At 50.1% G+C, this 21,486-nt stretch overlaps 2 protein-coding genes across 2 annotated transcripts in view; both read left to right on the forward strand.

Moving 5' to 3' along the window:
• LOC133629220 (M1-specific T cell receptor alpha chain-like) overlaps window positions 1-21,486 on the forward strand; it is a 61,055-nt gene that overhangs the window by 22,405 nt on the left and 17,164 nt on the right. The window lies entirely within an intron of this gene.
• On the forward strand, window positions 1,834-18,860 carry LOC133629223 (Ig heavy chain Mem5-like). Its single transcript, XM_062019882.1, has 8 exons — window positions 1,834-1,976; window positions 2,341-2,644; window positions 9,650-9,667; window positions 11,739-11,794; window positions 16,357-16,641; window positions 17,222-17,284; window positions 17,610-17,726; window positions 18,273-18,860. The coding sequence occupies exons 1-7, from the start codon at window positions 1,919-1,921 to the stop codon at window positions 17,723-17,725; spliced, it is 900 nt and encodes a 299-aa protein (XP_061875866.1). The 5' UTR covers window positions 1,834-1,918; the 3' UTR covers window position 17,726; window positions 18,273-18,860.

Consider the following 21,486-nt stretch of genomic DNA (forward strand, 5'->3'; position numbering starts at 1 on the left):
AATGGCAGGTGCAGGAAGCAGAGCTTTGGCTTGCTTGTAGTAAAAAGTTGGTGTGCAGAGATGTGTGTGAAGGGCTGGGAGCATTTATGATGCAGGAGGATGGATTGAGAAGCTGAGAGGCTGTATGGTGAAGTGCAGGTTGGAGTGCACTCTGCCTTTGCCCCGACTCATATCTGTTGGCTACAAAACCTGTTGCCAAATAACACGGAGCTATTCCTTAATCCTTGTGGGAACACAGTCCTGCACAACTGAGTGTTTTGTGCTGCAGTTTGGCTGCTCCAGGCAAAGGTAACGATGATCTGACTCTGCTCTTCCAGCAGGAGACAGAGAAAAAGGCACCTTTCTAGTCTAGAATAGTAAAATACACACATTTTTCATGGGTAGAGGAAAACAATGTCTCAGGGTTTGGCATCACGGGCTGGACATAACTGTCAGGGCGTTGATTTTCCTCAGGTCCTGAGCTGGTCGATGTTCTTGAGCATGAGGCTTTCAGAGCAGAGCAGTAGGAGTGTGAAGTTGTGCTTGACATTCCCTCCATGGTCCTTATTAAAAGAAGAAGAGAAAGAACAAGTGTTTCCTGATGTTTCCTAGCTTCCAGTTTGACGGGATATTGATTTGATTTCTTACCGTTTGTGCTTTGGGCTTCGAGTCAATTTTATCGGGGAAACCTTTGCACCTCCCGGTTTTCCCGGTGCCCAAAGCAGGGGTGTTACTGCCTTGGAGCCTCTGCAGTGTCTGCATCCCCTTTCCCTTTCTGGAGTAACAGACACATCTGGGCTATCTGGGCATTCTCTGCAGGAACATGGAGCTGCAGCAGGTTATCAGAGAAAGCTGTTGTTTGTGCCTAGCAAAGCTCACCCGGCAGAGGGAAGGGACACTGGCACACAGAACAAGGAATGAACAGCATTTGCATGGAGACACTGCATTGCCTGTCAAAATTGTCTGCAAGTTCTTTTCCCAGTGGCACCAGTTCCATTGGTTTTAAGTTTACACGAAGGACCTTTTCCAATCTGTAAGTACTGAACCACTTGCTCCACGAGGGACAAAGAAATCTGTTGTTTCATTGCCCAGCTTTGCTGGAACCAGAGGATGGTGTGGGGAGGCTTAAGGAAATTCCTCTTGTCCCCTTCAGCATGAGCCTCCTCTGCCTGTTTCTGGGGGAGGTTTTCTTCCTTTCCTCATTGATTCAATGAACAGGAGCAATCTTTTTTCCCAGTGCATTTCTCCTCAGCGATGGTTTTCTCCTAGAGGAGAGTTACAATGGCTGCTGCTGACATCTTTGCAACCTCCTTCTCTGCCTCTCAATCCATCTAATGAGCTCAGAACTTCTAGCACACGTTCGTTTCAGCACTTTATAGAGGATCTCAGAGAGAATACTTTTAACACAATGCTTTACTTTCTGTGGTAAAGTAAGAACCAGAGTATTTCTTGTACTGTCATCAGTCAGAGAGCTGAGCAAGGACACAGCAGTCTCGTCCATCTTCCTGGGCTGCTTCCAGGCTGTCCCTCTGCTCAGCTCTCGCCGTGACACAGGAGCAACACTCTGCTCAGGCAGCTGAGACAACCATGTAAGAGTTACCCAGACCGTGGAGCAGTACAGAGATAAGAAGATGCAGAGTGCTGAGACCGCAGTTGTGAGGGAAGGATGATGTGGCTTGGCATGCTGGCAGCGCCGTGTCTAACACAGCCCAGGATGCCGCGGGCCCTTGTCCCGCCCCTTGCGGTGCGGCGGCCGTGTGGGTGCTCGGAGGGGCGTTTGGTGCGGGGGGCCGGGCCGGGCCGGGGCGGCCGTGCGGGCTTCGGGCAGAGGCGCGGGCGCTGTGGCGGCGAGGGGCCGAGGCGACGGGGCGGGCAGCGGCGGGCCCGAGCTCGGCTCCGCTCGGCTCGTGTGCGGCCCCGCCGGGCCCTTGTTCCGCCGATGGCGGCCGGGCTGGGGCCGTGGCTGCTGGGCTTGGGCTTGGCCTTGGGGCCGGCAGGTGAGAGGCGGCGGGCGGGGAGGGCGGCGAGCCCGGGGCTGGGGCGGCGGGAGATGGAGAGAGAGGAGGAGGAGAGGGAGAGAGAGAAGGCGGGAGAGGGCGAGGGCGAGTGAGGAGGAGAGAGGGAGGAGGAGAGCGAGGGAAGCGCTGTGTGTCCGGCTTGCCCCAGTGCGGGAGCAGCCGCGGCTGAGCCCCGACGAGGGCCGGCGGGGCATTGTCCCGGGCGCGGGGCTTTGGCGGCCAGAGCGGGGTGGCGGCTGTGTCCGGGCCGGGCGGGGGGCGCTGGGGCGGCGGGTGCCCGTCCTCGGGCCGTGGGCGCGCCGTGCCCGGTGCCCGCGCTCTCCGTCCGTCCGTCCGTCCGCAGGCGTGTGGGCGGAGTGGAAACTGGTGGAGGCCGGCGGAGGTCAGCGAGCGCCCGGGGACTCCGTGCTCCTCTCCTGCCGCGGACACGGCTTCGACCTCGGAGTATACTATATGTATTGGTACCGTCAGGCACCCGGCGGCAGAATGGAGTGGGTGTCCTTTATCTACCATGATTCATCAGTAATTCGATACGGACGGGCAGTGGATGGTCGAGCCACGGTGTCCCGGGACAATTCCCGGTCTGAGACATCTCTGTCTCTAAGTGCCCTGAGCCCACAGGACTCTGCCCGCTACTTCTGTGCAACGCCCACGGAGACAGGAATTGCATCTGAGCTGTAACAGAAACCTCCTGGCAGCGTCCCAGCACAGGCTGCAGGTGGCTTGGAGACAGTGAATGCTGAGGGTGCTCGGTACCATTTGGAAGTAAAGGGAGAGAGGAGCCATCACTGCACACTACAGGTGTTTCTGACCTTTCTGCAAGAGCTCCTTTCCTGGCACTGCAAGTTTCCAAACAGACACCAACTTGTCACTCATCTGGTGCTGTGCACTGGGGCTGGACACTGCTCATCGGGCACTGCAGCCTCTCTTGAAGGAAAAGGTTTCAGGAGGGAAATGTAGAGAACAAGCCCCACTTGCCTGTGAGACGTCCTTGTCCCTGCTGTGCTCATTCAGAGCTGTTCAAAGGGATAAGAGTGTGAATTCCTCACCATTCCAGCTTTTGAAATACAAAGGGGGTTTATCCTCCAGATGTAAAACCTTGCCTCTCTGAATGAGAAAAGCTGGAAAAGCTCCTTGTGTGACTGAGAGATAGGGAGGGGCACATGTCGGATCCTTCCATGTGAGCCCTGATGTCCTGGTGGCAGCTCCGTTTCTCAGCCCTTCTGTGTGAACCGGGCTCAAAGACAGGATTTAGTCTCTCCTTGGTCCAGAGCCAGCGCAGTGTCCCCCCAGCATCGCTCTGAGCTTTGCTGAACGCTGCAGTGACCATGGTTTGAGTTTCTCACTGCAGCACAAGGAGACAAGAAATAATCATAACAGTAACAATAACAAACTAATATCTGGAGGAATGCACAATGCAATTTCTCACCACACCAGTCTGCAGTTTTCCCGTGGGTGTTTCTATACACACACACACACATTTCTCATTGCCTTAGTCTATGGGCTCTCCCTCTAATGTGTGTGTCAAGTTCATTTAACTCATGACTTTTGGGCTCCAAAGCAAGGAACTTCATACAGTTCAGGTTATAGGCTATTCTCACCCACAATCTAATCCCCAGGAGGGACTGAAGTGCCTCATCTTTCCACATCCCCCAGGTGCAGCCGGGTCCTTGGGAAAAGCTGTCTCACATCTGGGTTTGCCTTTGCCAGAGGCAAGACTGACCCAGACTGGCTTCCTTAACGTATTCTCCATATGCCCTCCAGGGACTTTATCCCCTTGTACGGGACGAGGAACTTTAGATTGGGCAGGGCCAGCTTGATCAGCATCTTCCAGTGTTGCCTCACCAGGTGGCTTTGGCTAAAGGTGTATCCCAGCGTTTGAAGATCCCACCCCACGTTGCTCTCAGTGTGGTCTTTAACAGCATTGTTTGGTTTTCCTGGATGCTGGTGCATGACAGGGGATGTGACAGACCCTTTGTGAGCAGCAAAGCGATGGGATGGAGCAGTGTATCACTGTGCTGCCAGTGTTGCCCTGGAGTAGCCCTGCAGCAGCATGGACCAAAACCTGAGTGCCAGAGAGCCCGGGGTGGGGCAGCAGCAGCGGGAGCGGGAGATGGAGAGAGAGGGGGAGGAGAAGAAGGTAAGAGAGGGATAGACAGAAAAGGGGACTCCGGGAAAAGCGGAGGGCGAGTGAGGAGGAGAGAGGGAGGAGGAGAGCGAGGGAAGCGCTGTGTGTCCGGCTTGCCCCAGTGCGGGAGCAGCCGCGGCTGAGCCCCGACGAGGGCCGGCGGGGCATTGTCCCGGGCGCGGGGCTTTGGCGGCCAGAGCGGGGTGGCGGCTGTGTCCGGGCCGGGCGGGGGGCGCTGGGGCGGCGGGTGCCCGTCCTCGGGCCGTGGGCGCGCCGTGCCCGGTGCCCGCGCTCTCCGTCCGTCCGTCCGTCCGTCCGCAGGCGTGTGGGCGCAGCTGAGGCTGGTGGAGGCCGGCGGAGGGCAGCGAGCGCCCGGGGACTCCGTGCTCCTCTCCTGCCGCGGACACGGCTTCGACTTCGCGCTATTCCATATGTACTGGTACCGTCAGGCACCCGGCGGCAGGCTGGAGTTTGTGTCCTTTATCTACCGTGATTCATCAGTGATTCGATACGGACGGGCAGTGGATGGTCGAGCCACGGTGTCCCGGGACAATTCCCGGTCTGAGACATCTCTGTCTCTAAGTGCCCTGAGCCCACAGGACTCTGCCCGCTACTTCTGTGCTGCTCGTGTGCACAGAGAGAGGAAACGATGCTGAGCTGTAACAGAAACCTCCTGGCTGAGCTCCAACTCTGGGTGTCGAGTCTGGGCACTATTCCCACACTCTTTCAGTGCTGCTCCCAGAGAGATGTTTAGTTACAGCATCAGCGTTTGAAAAGGACATTTTCATTGGTTTTGTCCCATTCTGCCCTTCCCCTGCTGATTGCCATCTCTCCTGTGCTCTGCAGGGCTCTGTGGAGCTGTGCTGGCTGCTGCAGCCCAACCAGCCCCTGGCTCCCCTCCTGCCATCCCTGCAGGGCTCAGTGGCATTGGGCATCTGACCAGCTCTGCAGAGGGGGGATGGGGGATGCACCAATCTGCTGCTCACTCATCCTGTGTTGCTGGTGCTGTGCACTGGGGCTGGACACTGCTCATGGGGCACTGCAGCCCATCTTGAAAGAACAGGTTTCAGGAAGGGCAGAGTAGGGGACAAGCCCCATGTGCCTGTGAGAGGTCCTTGTCCCTGCTATGCTCCTTCAGAGCTGTTCCAGGGCCAGGAGAGTGGATTCCTCACCATCCCAGCTTGGGGAAAGACAAAGGGCTTTGTCCTTCAGGTGTACCCACTCTTTTGAGTGGATAAATCAGAAAAAGCTCCTTGTCTGACACAGAAAAGGAGAGAGGGGAAGGTGTTGCCTCCTTCCTTGTGTGGCCTGATTCCTGGTGCCAGCTCTGTTCCTCTGCCAAACTCTTTCAGCTGAGTTCACAGAGAACCATTTATCCTCCCACCAGTCCAGTGTCAACTGCTGCAGCAGCATCACTCCAATCTTTGCCCCTTAGGGTGATCATGGCTGGTTTCTCCTCATTGAAGCAGACAGACACTGGCCAGGTGGCTTTTGAGCAACAGACCAAGGAATTGGTTGTGTGAGAGGCTGATGGAGTCATCAGCAAACAGCACCTTGGAGAAAGAGACACCATGGTTTCTGGTGCCCCATGGAAACAGGGTATCACCTCACCCCCCTATTTCTGCAGCAGCAGAGGGCTGGCAAAGGGCACAGTGCTTGCAACACAGGCAGGGCCAGGGCACACCTGGAAAGAGGGGGGTTAAATCCATCCCAGGCAGTTGTTGTTGGCCTCAAGGCAAAGCACTTGCTGCACCTCTCTGAGCTGACTTTCCTGGCAAGGGGCACAGAGGTACTGCAGCAGAGTGTGGCTTGTGGGAGGCTGTGATGGCAGCTGTGTTTCTGTGGCCACCCAAAGGGAAAAGGCTGTTCAACTGCATCTGAGATCCCAGTGACAAACTGTGTGTGTTCTCACTGCCCTGGGAAGATTTGGCAGCAGGCAAAGAGTGTGAGAGAGAGAGAGCTGTAAGTACCCAGGTCTGTCACAGGAGGCATTTAGAGCTTGTTCTGTTTCTCCTGCCAACATTTCAAGAGACTGACACTGTCCCATCAGATAGCTCAACATCTTTCTGGGAGGAATGAGGGAATGAGGAGGAGAAAACACTTTGCCACAGGAAAGGGAACAGCAGATGAACATGGCAATGTTCCCAATGGAAAATACAGCAGCACTGGCACTAAAGATAGGGATTGGAAATGAGAAATAGAGCTTGGTGCTTGGTAACAAGAGTGATGCAAAGAGACACGTGGAGTAATAGAGTGTGGAACCACACAGGGCTGTGATAGGATGAGTTCATGCTGTTTCCTTGTGTGTCTTTGAGGATGCAGAAACTGCTCCACAATCAAATGAAAAAGGCAGCTTTAGTCAGTCATGACTAGATATTCCCCACCTTCAAACCCAGCCAGAGGCTTCTGGCAATCAATCAAGAGCCCAAAGCATGGCCAGCACTGTGGTCAAGAGCAAAGAGGCTGAGAAAACAATGGTGTGTGTCATCAGGAAAAGTCTTCCAAGAGCCTCATGAGAATAACTCAGACAAGACACAGTAAAATCAGACAGGTGAGAACATCAGCACCTTCAGCACATGAAGCAGAGTCCATTAAACCTCCATCAGCTCATCCAACAGATCTCGTCCAGCTGGAGAGTTGGGCAGAGAGGAACCTGCTGAGGTTCAACAAGGACAAGGGCAGAGTCCTGCAGCTGGGAAGGAACAACCCCCTGCACCAGGCCAGGCTGGGGGTGACCTGCTGGAGAGCAGCTCTGCAGAGACAGACCTGGGAGTGCTGGTTAATAAACTGACCATGAGCAGCAACGTGCCCTCGTGGGCAAGAAGCCAATGGCAGCCTGGGGGCATCAAGCAGAGTGTGGGCAGCAGGTCAAGGGAGGTTCTGCTGCCCCTCTGCTCTGCCCTGGTGAGGCATCATCTGGAGTCCTGTGGCCAGTTCTGGACTCCCCAGCTCCAGAGGGACAGGGAAGTGCTGGAGAGAGGCCAGTGCAGGGACACCAAGATGATCAGGGGACTGGAGCATCTTTCATATGAGGAAAGGCTGCAGGAGCTGTGGCTGTTTGATCTGGAGAAGAGGAGCCTGAGCTCAGGGGGATCTTATTAACACTTAGAAATATCTAAAGGGTGGGTGTCAGGAGGTTGGGACATCCCTCTTTTCTATAGTAGATAGTAACAGGACAAGGGGTGATGGGATGAAGCTGCAACACAAACAGTTCCATTTAAACATAAGGAGGAACTGTGTCAGTGTTTGAGTGAGGGAGCCCTGGCCCAGGCTGCCCAGGGAGGGTGTGGATGCTCCTTCCTTGGAGCTCTTCAAGACCCCCATGGACACATCCCTGTGTGACCTGATCTAGGTGACCCTGCTTCTGCAGGGGGGTTGCACTGGATGAGCTCTAAAGGTCCCTCCCAACCCCACCATTCCATGATGGAAATTGGTAAGATTGGGGCAGCTGGCCCATAGATGTTCTTCAAAGTATCTCACCCCAACTCTCTGGGAGTTTGCTCTACAGCTCTGACCACTCTAAAGGAACAAGACTGTGTTTGTATGGGCAGTACTTCAGGGAGAGTTTAACACTCCCATGCTTGCCAAAAAGAAGCTATGCTGCTGATGTTTTAGTGTACAGCAACCTCTCTGGAACAGCACCAGAGTATCAGAAGTAGAGTAAATGCAGAGGAAGGCAAAAAACAACATGCAGCTCTTCAAAGGACAGGAAAGAGGAGCCACCAGCTGGCACTGACACAAGTGTTTGTGTAGAACTGCCTGTCACTGTGTGACCTACGGACCACAGTGACTGGGGGCAGCTGGGACTCTGCACACAAACTCTCTCCCTCACTGACTTCTCCTCAAGGCAGAAGCATGCTGCCCTCTCTCGTCTCTTTGGCTTGTGTGCATACACAAGTTTGCTTCCCAGAGTGGCTCCAACAGCAGGGAGATCTTTCAATGCCAGAGCAGGTTCCTCATTGTATCTTGGATCTCACAAGTTTGAGATACCTATTGAGCAGCACAAGTTGAGCAAGGGGGGGTTATTCTACTGTATTGCAGTGTTTCCATTGAAGCTTAGAACTATGTTCTTCTCTGTCTCAAAGCACAGAGGAGGTAAGATACAGTCACTCCTTTATTGGACAAGAATAAAGATGCTTTTAACTTGGTATCCAATAGTGGCCAAAAGCAGATGTATGAAGAACAAGAGCAGGAGGCTGCAAAGGACACTTGCTACCAGTAATCTCCCAGTTACTAGGCATCAGAAAGAGGATTCTGAGTCACATTTGGTTCCCTTTGTACTTCCCATTTATGAGTTCATTCAGGGACATCTTGTTCACCACTTTAGCTTTCTGCCACCTTTTCCTCACTTACTGCATTGTCAAGATGAAACATTCTTCAGCTTGGAGGAGTTAACCTCTGAAAATCAAGCAGCCCTCTTCCTTCCAAGGCCATAACTCCTGGGATTCTTCCAAGCAGGAGAGCCCAAACTCTGCTCTCCTGAAGTCCAGGGCTTCAGTCCTGCTCCTTGCATTGTCCTCTCTGGCTCCTGAACACAAACACTGCACTATCACTGTGTGTGTGAACAACAATACAGATTGACCCAATGGGTGCTGATGGGATTCATCCTGGAGTGCTGAGGGAGCTGCTGATGTGGTTGCTGAGCCTCTCTCCATCATTTTCAGCCCACCATGGAGGACAGGAGAGGTGCCTGAGGGATGGAGAAAGGCCAATGTCACTGCAGGCTGCAACAAGGGCAGGAAGGATGAGCCAGGAAACTCCAGGCTGGTCAGCATCACCTCCATCCCTGGAAAGGTGATGGAACAACTCATCCTGAATGTTATCACTGAACATATGAAGGAAAAGGTGGTTATCAGGGGGAGTCAACATGGATTCACCAAGGGGAAATGCTGTTTGCCCAACCTGATGCCTTCTATGAGTGCAGAACTGGCTGGCTGGATGAGGGGAGAGCAGCAGATGTCATCTGCCTTGAGTTCAGCAAGGCTTCTGACACTGTCTCCCACAACATCCTCATCAGAAAGCTCAGGCAGTGTGGCTGGATGAGAGGACAGTGAGGTGGATGGAGAGCTGCTGAGTGACAGAGTCCAGAGGGTGGGATCAATGGCACAGAATGGAGTTGGAGACTGTGGCCAGTGGAGTTGCACAGGGATGGGTTCTGGGGCCAATCTGGTTCAACATCTTCATCAACCACCTGGGTGAGGGCACAGAGGGACCCTCAGCAAGTTCCCTGCTGGCACCAACCTGGGAGCACTGGCTGATTCCCCAGAGGCTGTGCTGCCAGTCAGCGGGATCTCGTCCAGCTGGAGAGTTGGGCAGAGAGGAACCTGCTGAGGTTCAACAAGGACAAGGGCAGAGTCCTGCAGCTGGGAAGGAACAACCCCCTGCACCAGGCCAGGCTGGGGGTGACCTGCTGGAGAGCAGCTCTGCAGAGACAGACCTGGGAGTGCTGGCTGATAATAAACTGACCATGAGCAGCAACGTGGCCTCGTGGGCAAGAAGCCAATGGCAACCTGGGGGCATCAAGCAGAGTGTGGGCAGCAGGGTGAGGGAGGTTCTGCTGCACCTCTGCTGTGCCCTGGTGAGGAATCATCTGGAGTCCTGTGGCCAGTTCTGGGCTCCTCAGCTCCAGAGGGACAGGGAAGTGCTGGAGAGAGGCCAGTGCAGGGACACCAGGATGATCAGGGGACTGGAGCATCTTTCATATGAGGAAAGGCTGCAGGAGCTGGGGCTGTTTGGTCTGGAGAAGAGGAGCCTGAGCTCAGGGGGATCTTATTAACACTTAGAAATATCTAAAGGGTGGGTGTCAGGAGGTTGGGACATCCCTCTTTTCTATAGTAGATAGTAACAGGACAAGGGGTGATGGGATGAAGCTGCAACACAGTGTTGGGAGCCCTGGCACAGGCTGCCCAGGGAGGGTGTGGATGCTCCTTCCTTGGAGCTCTTCAAGACCCCCATGGACACATCCCTGTGTGACCTGATCTAGGTGACCCTGCTTCTGCAGGGGGGTTGCACTGGATGACTCTAAAGGTCCCTCCCAACCCCACCATTGTATGATTCTATGATTTTGCCTACCTCCTCATCTTAAAACACATGAAGACTTTCTAAGGCACTAAATGACCCTCAGACACCAACTTCCAGAGCCCAGATAAGGCACATTCCTCAGGCTCCTGAGCACTGAAACCAGATTCAAGGGGAAGGAGATGGTCAGAACTGAAACCAGCTTCAAGGGGAAGGAGATGGTCAGAACTGAAACCAGATTGAAGGGGAAGGAGATGGTCAGAACTGAAACCAGATCCAAGGGGAAGGAGATGGTCAGAACTGAAACCAGATTGAAGGGGAAGGAGATGGTCAGAACTGAAACCAGATTCAAGGGGAAGGAGATGGTCAGAACTGAAACCAGATTGAAGGGGAAGGAGATGGTCAGAACTGAAACCAGATCCAAGGGGAAGGAGATGGTCAGCACTGAAACCAGATCCAAGGGGAAGGAGATGGTCAGAACTGAAACCAGATTGAAGGGGAAGGAGATGGTCAGCACTGAAACCAGATCCAAGGGGAAGGAGATGGTCAGCACTGAAACCAGATCCAAGGGGAAGGAGATGGTCAGAACTGAAACCAGATCCAAGGGGAAGGAGATGGTCAGCACTGAAACCAGATTCAAGGGGAAGGAGATGGTCAGAACTGAAACCAGATTGAAGGGGAAGGAGATGGTCAGAACTGAAACCAGATTGAAGGGGAAGGAGATGGTCAGAACTGAAACCAGATCCAAGGGGAAGGAGATGGTCAGAACTGAAACCAGATTGAAGGGGAAGGAGATGGTCAGAACTGAAACCAGATTGAAGGGGAAGGAGATGGTCAGCACTGAAACCAGATCCAAGGGGAAGGAGATGGTCAGCACTGAAACCAGATCCAAGGGGAAGGAGATGGTGAGAACTGAAACCAGATCCAAGGGGAAGGAGATGGTCAGAACTGAAACCAGATCCAAGGGGAAGGAGATGGTCAGAACTGAAACCAGATTCAAGGGGAAGGAGATGGTCAGAAATGCTTTGAGATGGCACTAAAAGTCCTGATTTTTCATGTTCCTTCCCTATTTACAGACATCACCTTTCTGTGTGTGGTAGGTTGGGTCAGAAACCACTCCAGAAGCCACGTGGCTGTATAATCCAAACTGTGTGTAGTCAAGGAGCAGGAAGAGACAGTTTTTGCAGTGAAACACATCACTGTGAGGGCTGGGGGTACCACAGTGATAGAAGCAGCGTAGGGACCTGTACAAAAACCTAGAGGAGGAAAACAGGCAACATATTTTGGGGGAAAAAAGGAGCTGGGTGGCTGAAATGATTAAGGAGACAAATGCAGCATTGTTCTAATACTTCTATTTATCCTGGGGGTGCAGAGCTCAAAGGGTTTGCAAAAGATGGAAGAAAAGGAGACCTTGGGATTCCTGCCCTCACTTTGAAATCATTGAACTGGTTACTTAGTGTTTTCTCCTTCCCAGTTTTGGAAGGAAAGGTGGCCTCCTGGGGATGATTAGGACAAAGATCTGGCTTTCCAACTCCTGTTCTTACACCATTTGTGAGTGCACAAGGAGGGTGAGTTATTGCCACACGTGCCAGCAGCGTGCTGACAGATAAGCTCGTCTTTGGCAGCGGGACGACTCTCACCGTTGAACCAAGTAAGTGTCCTGCTCCTTGCAAAGATGTTGTCAATGTGGGGTGGGGGATGAAGGGATTTCATGGTTTGGGTTCATTGTAAGAACTTTCTGCTGCTTTCATCTTTCTGTCTGGAGTTTCCAGCTTGAGTCTGCTTAGGAAGGCTTCACAGCAACAACTGGGTGGCTTTTAGCCATTGCTATTGCTCCATCATCCCCAAGCAGCTGGTGTGCAATACTTAATGTGGTTGTGTCTTATTCCCAGTCTGGACAGCACTCTGGCCCAAATTCACTGTGAAGTGTCTTATCCTCCAGTGGATTTGCACTGCCTCATTTTGAGCAGGAATGCACAGCTCAGTGATGAGCTGACAGTGGAGAGATGGTTTGAGATGGGTCTTTAGCTCTCTGGTATGAGAAGTTTTTGACCCTAACACCACATTTGTAGTGTCAGCAGGTAAATCATTCCACTAGCATGGAGACAGAGGAGAATCAGAGAATGGTAGGGGTTGGAAGGGACCTTTAGAGATCATCTAGTCCAACCCCTCCTTGTAGAAGCAGGTCAACCAAAGGTGGTTAAATATCCTTGGGCTTAAACTTTCACAGCTGCCTCATATCCAAGGCTGCTTAGAATGAAAGAAAATTGGCTATGAGGTTGCCCAGGCTTTGAAAAGGCAGCTGTGGTGAGTAGGGATTACAACAAGCCTTAGTCCTTCCCAGCTCTATTTGGTGCCACCCCAAGATTCCCTGTGGGAGTGTGACTAATGGGACAGGAGATGAATTTGTTAGGTAGATCTTTGTTATCCAGGTGCATACCTTGAGACTTGCTGTGATGCTTCTAGAGGTCTGCAAGTCCTTAAAGTGCTGCAAGAATGGCCCATGTAAAACATATCTAAACTGCTCTTCCAGAAAGCCATGGGACTCCCTTAGTCCCAATAGCTATCCCAATAGCTATCCAGGGCTGTTGAGTGTCTTGCATGGGAATAAATGTCTGTTTTGGAGCCATTTAAGTCCATTTCTAATTCCAAAGGGCTAAAGGCATACAAAGTTATTCTGGAGGAAGATCTGTTCTTCCCAACCAGCAAATCCTCAGTTGGAAGTGTAGGGCCAGTAGAAACTGCCAGATTCCATTGTTTTAACACCAATCTGCATTGACTGGAAGCTGGTATTTGCTTGTTTGTTTGTCAAAAGTAGTAAAAGATGCCACAGAGAATAGTGGAATGATGCAAGAAGCAACACTCAACAAAGGACAGGGAGGGAGAATCATAGAATTGCCATTTCATTCCCAGAAATGCTGGCATGCCACTCTTTATTTCTCACATAAAGGGTCCTGTATGTACATAAATCCATCCCCAAAGCAAGCAGCTGTAGGGATTTGTGTGTGTGTTTTCAGACAATGCAAAACAGTGGGGCTCAGCTGATGCTTCTGGAGCCTGATAAAGAAACCATTCTCTTTATCAGCTGCAATTGCACTGTGTAGATTTGCTCCTGCTGAAGATCTTGCTCAGTGCACTGTGCCAGAGAAGCAGCTTGCTACTCTACTGACTGCTTAAAAATGCTGGAGGTCAGAGAACACAAAAAGCCTCTTGTCAGATAACAAAGAAGCCACAGGACTAGCAGGCTCTGGCAGAACCATGTTGCAGCACCTGGCAAGGAAATGTGTGTGGGGGGAATAGCAAAATGAGCCTTTGATGTGTTTAACTATATGTTAAGGCTGGGCTTGTTTTTGGGAGCAGGACTCAACTGACTGGGGAGCTGCATCCTTTGTGTATGAACCTTGGCTGAGTTGTTCTTGTCTGGATTCTTACTTTTATTCCTTTCCCTCCTCCTTCAGCTCAGCCAGTGACTCCCTGATGCTTTAAAGTAGCTCCTTAGACTTTAGGCTTTCTGTGTATTACTTGCTCAAATGCAATTAGATGCTTTAAGTATTAAAGTCATGCTTTGGCAGTCTGAAGGGAAATGAAGTTGCTGTGCAGGCTGACACTGAAATTCATATGAATTCCCATTATGTCAGGACTAGAGAGACAGCACTGAGATGAGGATGATGTACAAAAGCATTGAATGAAGTCTCCTGGACGTTTCTGTACTAGTTTAATCTTGCTAAATGATTCAGAGCTGGGGTCCAACTGAATGTCTGATTCCTCTTTGCTATCTGTTTGCTGTAGGTGAGGCTTTGTCAGGGTACTACTTGGCTTGCACCTCAGTCCCTCAGTATTGGGGTATGGGATGCAAAGGGAGTAAAATCAGAGCCCCTTGATCAAGCCTTGAAACAGCACCCTGTAGAGAGCAAAATGCTCCACCTGAAGGATCTCTTGACCAGGCTGCAAGGCAGATGCTGTGAAAACTCAAAGCTTAATGCATCTCTTGAGCAAAGAGATCCATCAGCAAGCTCCTGACAAAGTGGACATGGAAATCTTTTCTTGTGTGTCTAACAAGCCTTCACCAGCTGAGCTCTTTCTGGCAAGGAAAGATGCTGGATGACTCCCTTCAGTTTCTTGAGTTCACATTGCTACTCTTGTCCTGCCATTTGTATGTGGAGCCAGCCTGGTTTCTCCATCTTATCATCAGAGGGCAAAGATGGTTTATTTTCCAATAAATCACAATGATTTGTTGGCTATTGAGTGATTTTTGAGACCAATTGTCTCCTTCAAAGACATCCCCTTCCAGTTCATTACTTGTATGTCCAACGAAGCTGCTGCTGTGTAGCTGAAATTAAGCCTCTTGCAGTTGTGAAACTGAACTCTAAAACCCTTTTGAAGGTAAAAAATCCCCCAAATGTATGCAGAAGTTTCAGAGTAACTCTTTGGGAAGATGAGAGAGCAGGGATTTCAAATCCTCTGGAAGCCTGTCAGCATCTTGTAGGCTCTTTCAGAACTCCAGTGCCAGGGCATGATTGTCATGCCTTGAGCTTTGTTGCTATCTTAACACTAAAGCATCACCTCTGAAGGTTATTGTGATGATCCAAGGAAGCTTGTCAGAAGATTTGTCCATGGACATCCCAAGTTCTTCCCTTCAGATCAGTTTATGATACACATTCTGCATTATACCTCTACCTGCCCCTGGGGCTGTGGAACAAACAATATGTTGCAGCAGATCATAGAAGCACACAATGGTGGGGTTGGGAGGGACCTTTAGAGCTCAGCCAGTGCAACCCCCTGCAGAAGCAGGGTCACCTAGATCAGGTCACACAGGGATGTGTCCATGGGGGTCTTGAAGAGCTCCAAGGAAGGAGCATCCACACCCTCCCTGGGCAGCCTGGGCCAGGGCTCCCTCACTCACACAATGAAAGGGTTTTCTCTTATGTTTAAATGGAACTGTTTGTGTTCCAGCCTCATCCCATCACCCCTTGTCCTGTTGCTAGATACCATAGAAAAAAGGGATGTCCCAACCTCTTGACACCCACCATTGAGATAATTGTAACTAAGATCTCCCTCAGTCTCCTCTTCTCCAGACCAAACAGCCCCAGCTCCTGCAGCCTTTCCTCATATGAAAGATGCTCCAGTGCCCTGATCATCTTGGTGTCCCTGCACCGGCCTCTCTCCAGCAGTTCCCTGTCCCTATTGAGCTGAGGAGCCCAGAACTGGACACAGGACTCCAGATGAGGCCTCACCAGGGCAGAGCAGAGGGAGAGAAGAACCTCCCTTGCCCTGCTGCCCACACTCTGCTGGATGCCCCCAGGCTGCCATTGGCTTCTTGCCCACGAGGGCACGTTGCTGCTCATGGTCAGTTTATCATCAGCCAGCACTCCCAGGTCTGTCTCTGCAGAGCTGCTCTCCAGCAGCTCACCCCCAGCCAGATGGATGAGAAAGGTCACAGAAGAGTTTTTGTTGAACCAGGCACCACTATTACTCTTTCTCATTGTCTCCTGAATGTGCTGGAATAGCTCCCAGCACCTGCAATGCCCAGTGAGGAAAACTTTCCCCCCAGCTGGAAGTTCTTGACCTTGTCAGAAACTCCTGCAGAAGTGGAGATGCACAATGCACAGACCTCCGATGGCTTCTCTCCTACTCCCCTCAGAGACAAAAGTCCTTCTTGCATCTGAGCATCTGTTATTGAAAAGATCAACCTTGTCCCCCATTGCAGCAGCAGCACTTCATTTCTGCAAGTGATGTCAGTCATTGGAGGAAGAAGCAACAAACTGACTTCTCTTTGTCCTGTTACTCTCTCTCTGGTTAAACCTTTTAGAAGATTTGGGGGAGGGAGAGTTAAGGACAACCAGTTATTCTCTCCTGTCTCATGAATAGGCCAGACAGTCCTTGAAGTGTTATTTTTAGGGGTTAAGTTGTTGAGACAGCAGTTATGAGTTGACTCTTGGAGTGGAAGGCATCAAAGTTCTCATTTACTTATCAAGTAAAGAGTTCACACATAGGAATGAGCTTTGGATAAAGGAGGCTTAGAATCCTGTGAGTTAAAGCCCCCATGGAAAGCCTTACCCTCTGTCCTTTAGAAGCAGCAGGAAGAAATAATGAGGGGAAAAAAAGGCAGGTAGTCATTGGTGATGCCAGGAATTAGTCACTACACATGAACTTCAAGTGACAGCACTCAGGCAAGTTGGCAATCAAACCCAATCATGCCCTGTCTCTTCACAGGCAATAGAAACCACTCTGAGCCTCAAGTGGTTGTGCTGAAGTCAAAGCAACTGGAAGGAGATGGCAACAGTGGGAAAGCAGCTTGTTTGGCAAGGAAGTTCCACACCAAGAACGTCACCTTGGAGGTGTCCTCTAGTGAAGTCATATACCAGCCAACTACACCCATCCTGTCACCAGAAGGGTTGTATGACACTGTTAAGGTGGTCAATGTGACAAAAGGCACAGAGGTGTCCTGCACAGCCAAATATGATGGCAGAGATGTTACAGCCAATGAGACACCACCAGGTACAGTTTTGTGCTGCAGATGTGACTCATTTCTTGGGGCAGCATCTTCTGCTGCTGTTTCTCCTGCTAGTGAGGGCTGTGCTGGGTAACCAGCAGAAATGGGGAGGACACCTGGTACTTAAGCAAGTGGGGATGAAAGATAGTTGAAAGCATAAGTGTTCTGAGCTGTTTAACAACTTGGAGTTACTTTTTAGGGAGCAAAGTAAGGCACAATCTTGTTAAAGGTTTAATTGTGACTAAATACTTGGCCCCATGGCAGCAAACATCTTGGCACAGCCTGAAACAGGCTTTCTAACCACAGCAAACAGTTACAGTGGTGTCTTGAAAAAGGGGATTGTTTCTTTCCTCATGAAGCTCATTCAAATACCAATCCCCAAGCAAGTCAACAGCTCTTTTGGCTTCTGCAGATGCATGGAGGAATGTTCTCCTCTCCATTAAGGTCAGAGTTAGTGAGTGGCTGGCTGAGCCTCAGGCTGTACTGCCCATGTGTTCCCATGGGAAGGCTCATGTGAGCATTTTGTTTGACCCTTTAAAAAGTGTGACCATGGCTTTGTAACACTTTTTCATTATCATGCTGCAGAAAAGGAGGCTGGAGAATCAGCACCAGAGGACGTTTGCCACACCACAGACACCTCTGCACAAGGTCAGTTAGCTCAATAGGTGGTGAAGCCACATGTTGGTGGTAAATGCATGCAAATCTGTTCTCTCAGGGGTATCAAAACACAACATATTCATCAAACAGAACCTGCTTTCCCAAGGTTTAGCAGCAAAGCAACACAGAGCAACACAGCCAGACATCCCCCTCCCATGTTGTTGCCTTGTATCTCCAGCATCTTTCCTTTTGCTGTTGTGTCTTTCCCTGAATTCATAACCTGTGGGTTTGGGGTTTTTTCCCCCACTTTCTGACAGTGTCACAATGTCAAAATCTTGGCCATGATCTCTCTCAACTTTTCTCTGTCACTGAGCAGATGCTGAAGGGGAGAAAACCAACATGTTGTCTGTGGCTGTGTTGGGCTTGAGAGTCCTGCTGGCAAAAAGTATTGCCTTCAATGCACTCATGAGCATCAAGCTGCTTCTCTTCTGAGGTAAGGAAGCACACAGCTTGAGCTGTAGAAGCACTGGAAGCTCATGCCAGGAATGAGCCCTTGTCTTTTTGTGCTTCTCTATCATTACACCTCTTCTCCTCCTCCCTTGAAATAACTCTTTGTTAGGTTTGTGGGGAAAAGAACAACAATGCTTAACTAAACCTCACCCCCAACAACCACCCAAAGACCCACCTGAAAATGCTCCCAGACCACAAAGAAAACAGCCCCTTTCATAGCCAAAGCTCAGTTTGGATATGAAAGTTCTCACTCAGTTCTCACTTTGGCACAACAACTCAGGTATTGCCTGAGAGAGATCTCATGGACTGTTTCCAGTGGTAGAGAAATGAAGATTAAAGGGTTAAAAGCAAGGCTCTGAAAACACTTCACATGTGAAGTAGTGGGAGGAAAGAGAGGATGGATTCTTAAAGTATACAGAGAAGCACAAAAGATAGTCCAGGCTGAGTTTTGTGTGTGTCTTGGTCTCACAGCTATCAGACAAATGTAGCCCCAGCTGCATTAAATGTAGTATAAATGTCACTTTTCCAGCTGGTGGAAGCAAGGCAGCAGCACCCTGAAGAGCAGCTGGAGAGAGCTTGTCCCAACGGGTCAAACAGCCAAATCTGCTGACAACAACCATCCAGAAGGCAACACAGCACCCTCCCCTCCAGACATTCCATACTGCTGAGTCCTGCCTGCCTAGCTGGTTGGATTTTAAGCTGCTTTTGCTGTTTGTCAACTGAGGAGACTGTGTTTGTCCTCATTGCCCTGCTAAGTGCAAGTTGATCCCCTCCACTGCTCTTGCCTCTGCATAGAAGCATCCAGCCTGCTTCAATAGCTTTGCAAAGCCCAGTCCTCATGGACATATGACCCTTTTAAACCAGCATTTACAGGCATGTTACTGCTGTATTACTGCTGGGAGAATCCAGGCAGAGCAGATGCTCTTTATAGCTTTAATGTTTCTTAGCTATATGAACACCAACAGTTTCCTAGTGTGGATGAGAAGACCTGTGCTGGATGTGAAGTGATTCAGCCAGTGTTGAGCCATGGAAGTGTTTATTAAACCTGCCATCTCTTCTGCCCAATGGACACAGCATTTTAGTTTAGTGACCAAAATAAAGCTTTGCTAAGCCTTAATGCTGTGGTTTGTTCTGTGCTTTCTCTTATGACTTTGAGATAGAGATTGATGGAAAACAACAGATCTAATGACCAGCCAGAAGAGAGATACAGATGAGGTCAGGGCTTTCAGATGCATCTTTTGCATGGGAACACAGACACTTGCAATCAGTTAAAGACAGTTTGATAGGAGGGTGAGGAAGGAAAATGCATGCTGGTTATTTTCCACTCAGTGATAGCAGCAACAGGCCATGAGGAATTGATGTAAGGGGGTGTGATGGGATGATAGTTCCCATAGCAACTTGGTTATTAGTGGAAAAGCCCCCAACACACACCCCTCCCACATCCTCTTTCTCTCCCAAACAACAGACAGGATGCTGTGGTCAACCTTCTGACTAAGTTACACCAGGCAAGACTAAACCCCCCTTGGCTTGAAAAACAAGTTAACCACATCCTGAAGGGGGAAAGAAGGTTTGTCATATATTGACTCTTCTACTGGTGGCTTTCAGACAGCTTCTGTGGAGTGTAAAGCAAGGTCAGTTTGAGTAAGCTTTGTCAGGTTAGTCAGCCCCTGGTTGTGTGGAGATGGCAAAGCTGGAAAGACACTACCAAGAAGTTGGACTGGAGAGTGCACTCTGGGATATTTAATACTCCAAAGCCAGGTATTGAACTACTCAAACCCACCCCCAGGTATATGGAGAATTCCTGGAGGAGACACACAAGGGAATTAAATCCCTTGGTTGAAAGACCAACTGCCTGTCACAGTTTTGCACCATGGTTCCTCCCATGGTTAGGGGTAAGTGAATTAGAGAAGGCTATAAACAATATATCAGCCAGCACAGAGGCATTTCAAAGTGGTACCAGGGATGCTCTTCCAAGGATACAGATGGAAGTCTCTTCCTTAAGCAGTGTGGTCTGACACCACAGCATGGCATTAGACCTAATACTGGCTAAAGGAGGAGTGTGTATGGTAATAAACCAGAGCTGCTGTGCATATATTAATCAAGCAAAAGAAACTGAGGCAGATTGAGAAGATATGTGGAAGCAAACAAGAATTGCTCACCAGGTAACTCAAGATCATGGGGATTTCAAGAGTTATGGAATGAATTAACCTCATGGTTACCCAACTTTGCCTGCTTGAAACAACTTCTTGTGGCAACAGTTCTGCTAATAATTATGATTTTGCCATTCAGCATCAGTATCAAATGTTTCCTCTGGTGCTGTCAGAGCACTGGGGATGCTGACTCAAGCTGGGAGAAACACCAGCTGAGACATAAGCTTGAGCAAGTACTTTGACAGAGTGCTCCATAAGGAAGCTCTGTGCTAATAGTGAAAGGATTTACTACTTTTATAGAGAAAGGGGGGATTGATGGAGAGCTTTACACTAACATGCACTAATAAACCTCATACCACCTTATCCCAAGAGTATAAAGCTTATTTCTCAGGCAAAATTCACACACAAGCTGTAAAAAGGTCGTGCTTATCTCCTCACACAATACCCCTGGGTCCTGCAGCTTCCTAGAAGGCAGAAACTGGCTCTGAGAGGGGCCAAGTGAGATCTGAAGCTGTGTAAAGATCAGGGGTGAGGAAGCCTCAGGACTTTGCACAATGGTTCCTCCCATGGTTAGGGGTAAGTGAATTAGAGAAGGCTATAAACAATATATCAGCCAGTACAGAGGCATTTCAAAGTGGTACCAGGGATGCTCTTCCAAGGATACAGTTGGAGGTCTCTTCCTTAAGCAGTGTGGTCTGACACAACAGCATGGCATTAGATCTCAGTGTCTCACCATGAGCTGCACCACAGGCTGCAAGGGGACCCCTGCTCTCAGCCTAGAGCACCCCATTCTCTCCTCCTTCACTGACTTTGATGCCTATAAGGGTGTTTCTCTCCCATAGTCTCACTCCTGTGGCTGCTGCAGGTGTTGTGCAGGATGGGACCATGTTATTCCAGAGGCTGTAGCACCAGCACTGATGGGCTCAGCCTCAGCCAGGGTGAGTCTGTTCTAGAACCAGCTGCCATTGGCTCTGTTGGATTAGGGGAAGCTCCTGGCAGCTCCTTACAGAAGCCAAATCTATCACATCTCTGCTACCAAAGCCTTGCCACACAAACCAAACCACACTACTCATAGAAATGAGCTCTTCTGCCATCACTGAGCCTCATGAATGAACAGGACATTACAGAAGTGTTTCTCTGGGCTATTCACAAATAGTGACTGTGTATAAATAACAACCTGGAGCCAATCTCTGTTTCATTTGACAGTTCTGGTCTGACCTGAGCTGAAGTTACTGTAGTAATGTGATTCTTTTCCCTTTTGTAGGCTGGCATCTTGGCTTGATAAGTCTTTACTTGGTATGGCTCACAAGCAGTTTGCATTTCCATGTCCAATTCTGCACTTCAAAGCTGACAGTAGCAGTGTGTGAGTGAAGACAGCAACACCACAGTACAATGAGCAGCTGCTCTCACTCTGAATCATGCTGAGAACCACAGCAGGCAGATGCAATATGAAGAGAGATGAAAAGCAACATTCAAAGTGCTTTTACTGTAATATCAGTGACATTTCTGAGACCAAATTGAAAGTGAACTCCAAACTAATCCAAAGAACACTCCTAAACCAGAGATGGGGCAAAGTGGCAGAGAGAAGGGAGC

The sequence above is a fragment of the Colius striatus genome, unplaced genomic scaffold, assembly GCF_028858725.1.
Source record: "Colius striatus isolate bColStr4 unplaced genomic scaffold, bColStr4.1.hap1 scaffold_34, whole genome shotgun sequence".
In the NCBI taxonomy this organism is placed as follows: domain Eukaryota; kingdom Metazoa; phylum Chordata; class Aves; order Coliiformes; family Coliidae; genus Colius; species Colius striatus.

Coding starts and splice junctions, on each gene's coding strand:
- LOC133629223 (XM_062019882.1), top strand. CDS start 1,919: ATGGCGGCCGGGCTGGGGCCGTGGCTGCTGGGCTTGGGCTTGGCCTTG. Junction 1,977..2,340: donor CTTGGCCTTGGGGCCGGCAG/GTGAGAGGCGGC, acceptor GTCCGTCCGCAG/GCGTGTGGGCGGAGTGGAAA. Junction 17,285..17,609: donor CACAGACACCTCTGCACAAG/GTCAGTTAGCTC, acceptor GTCACTGAGCAG/ATGCTGAAGGGGAGAAAACC.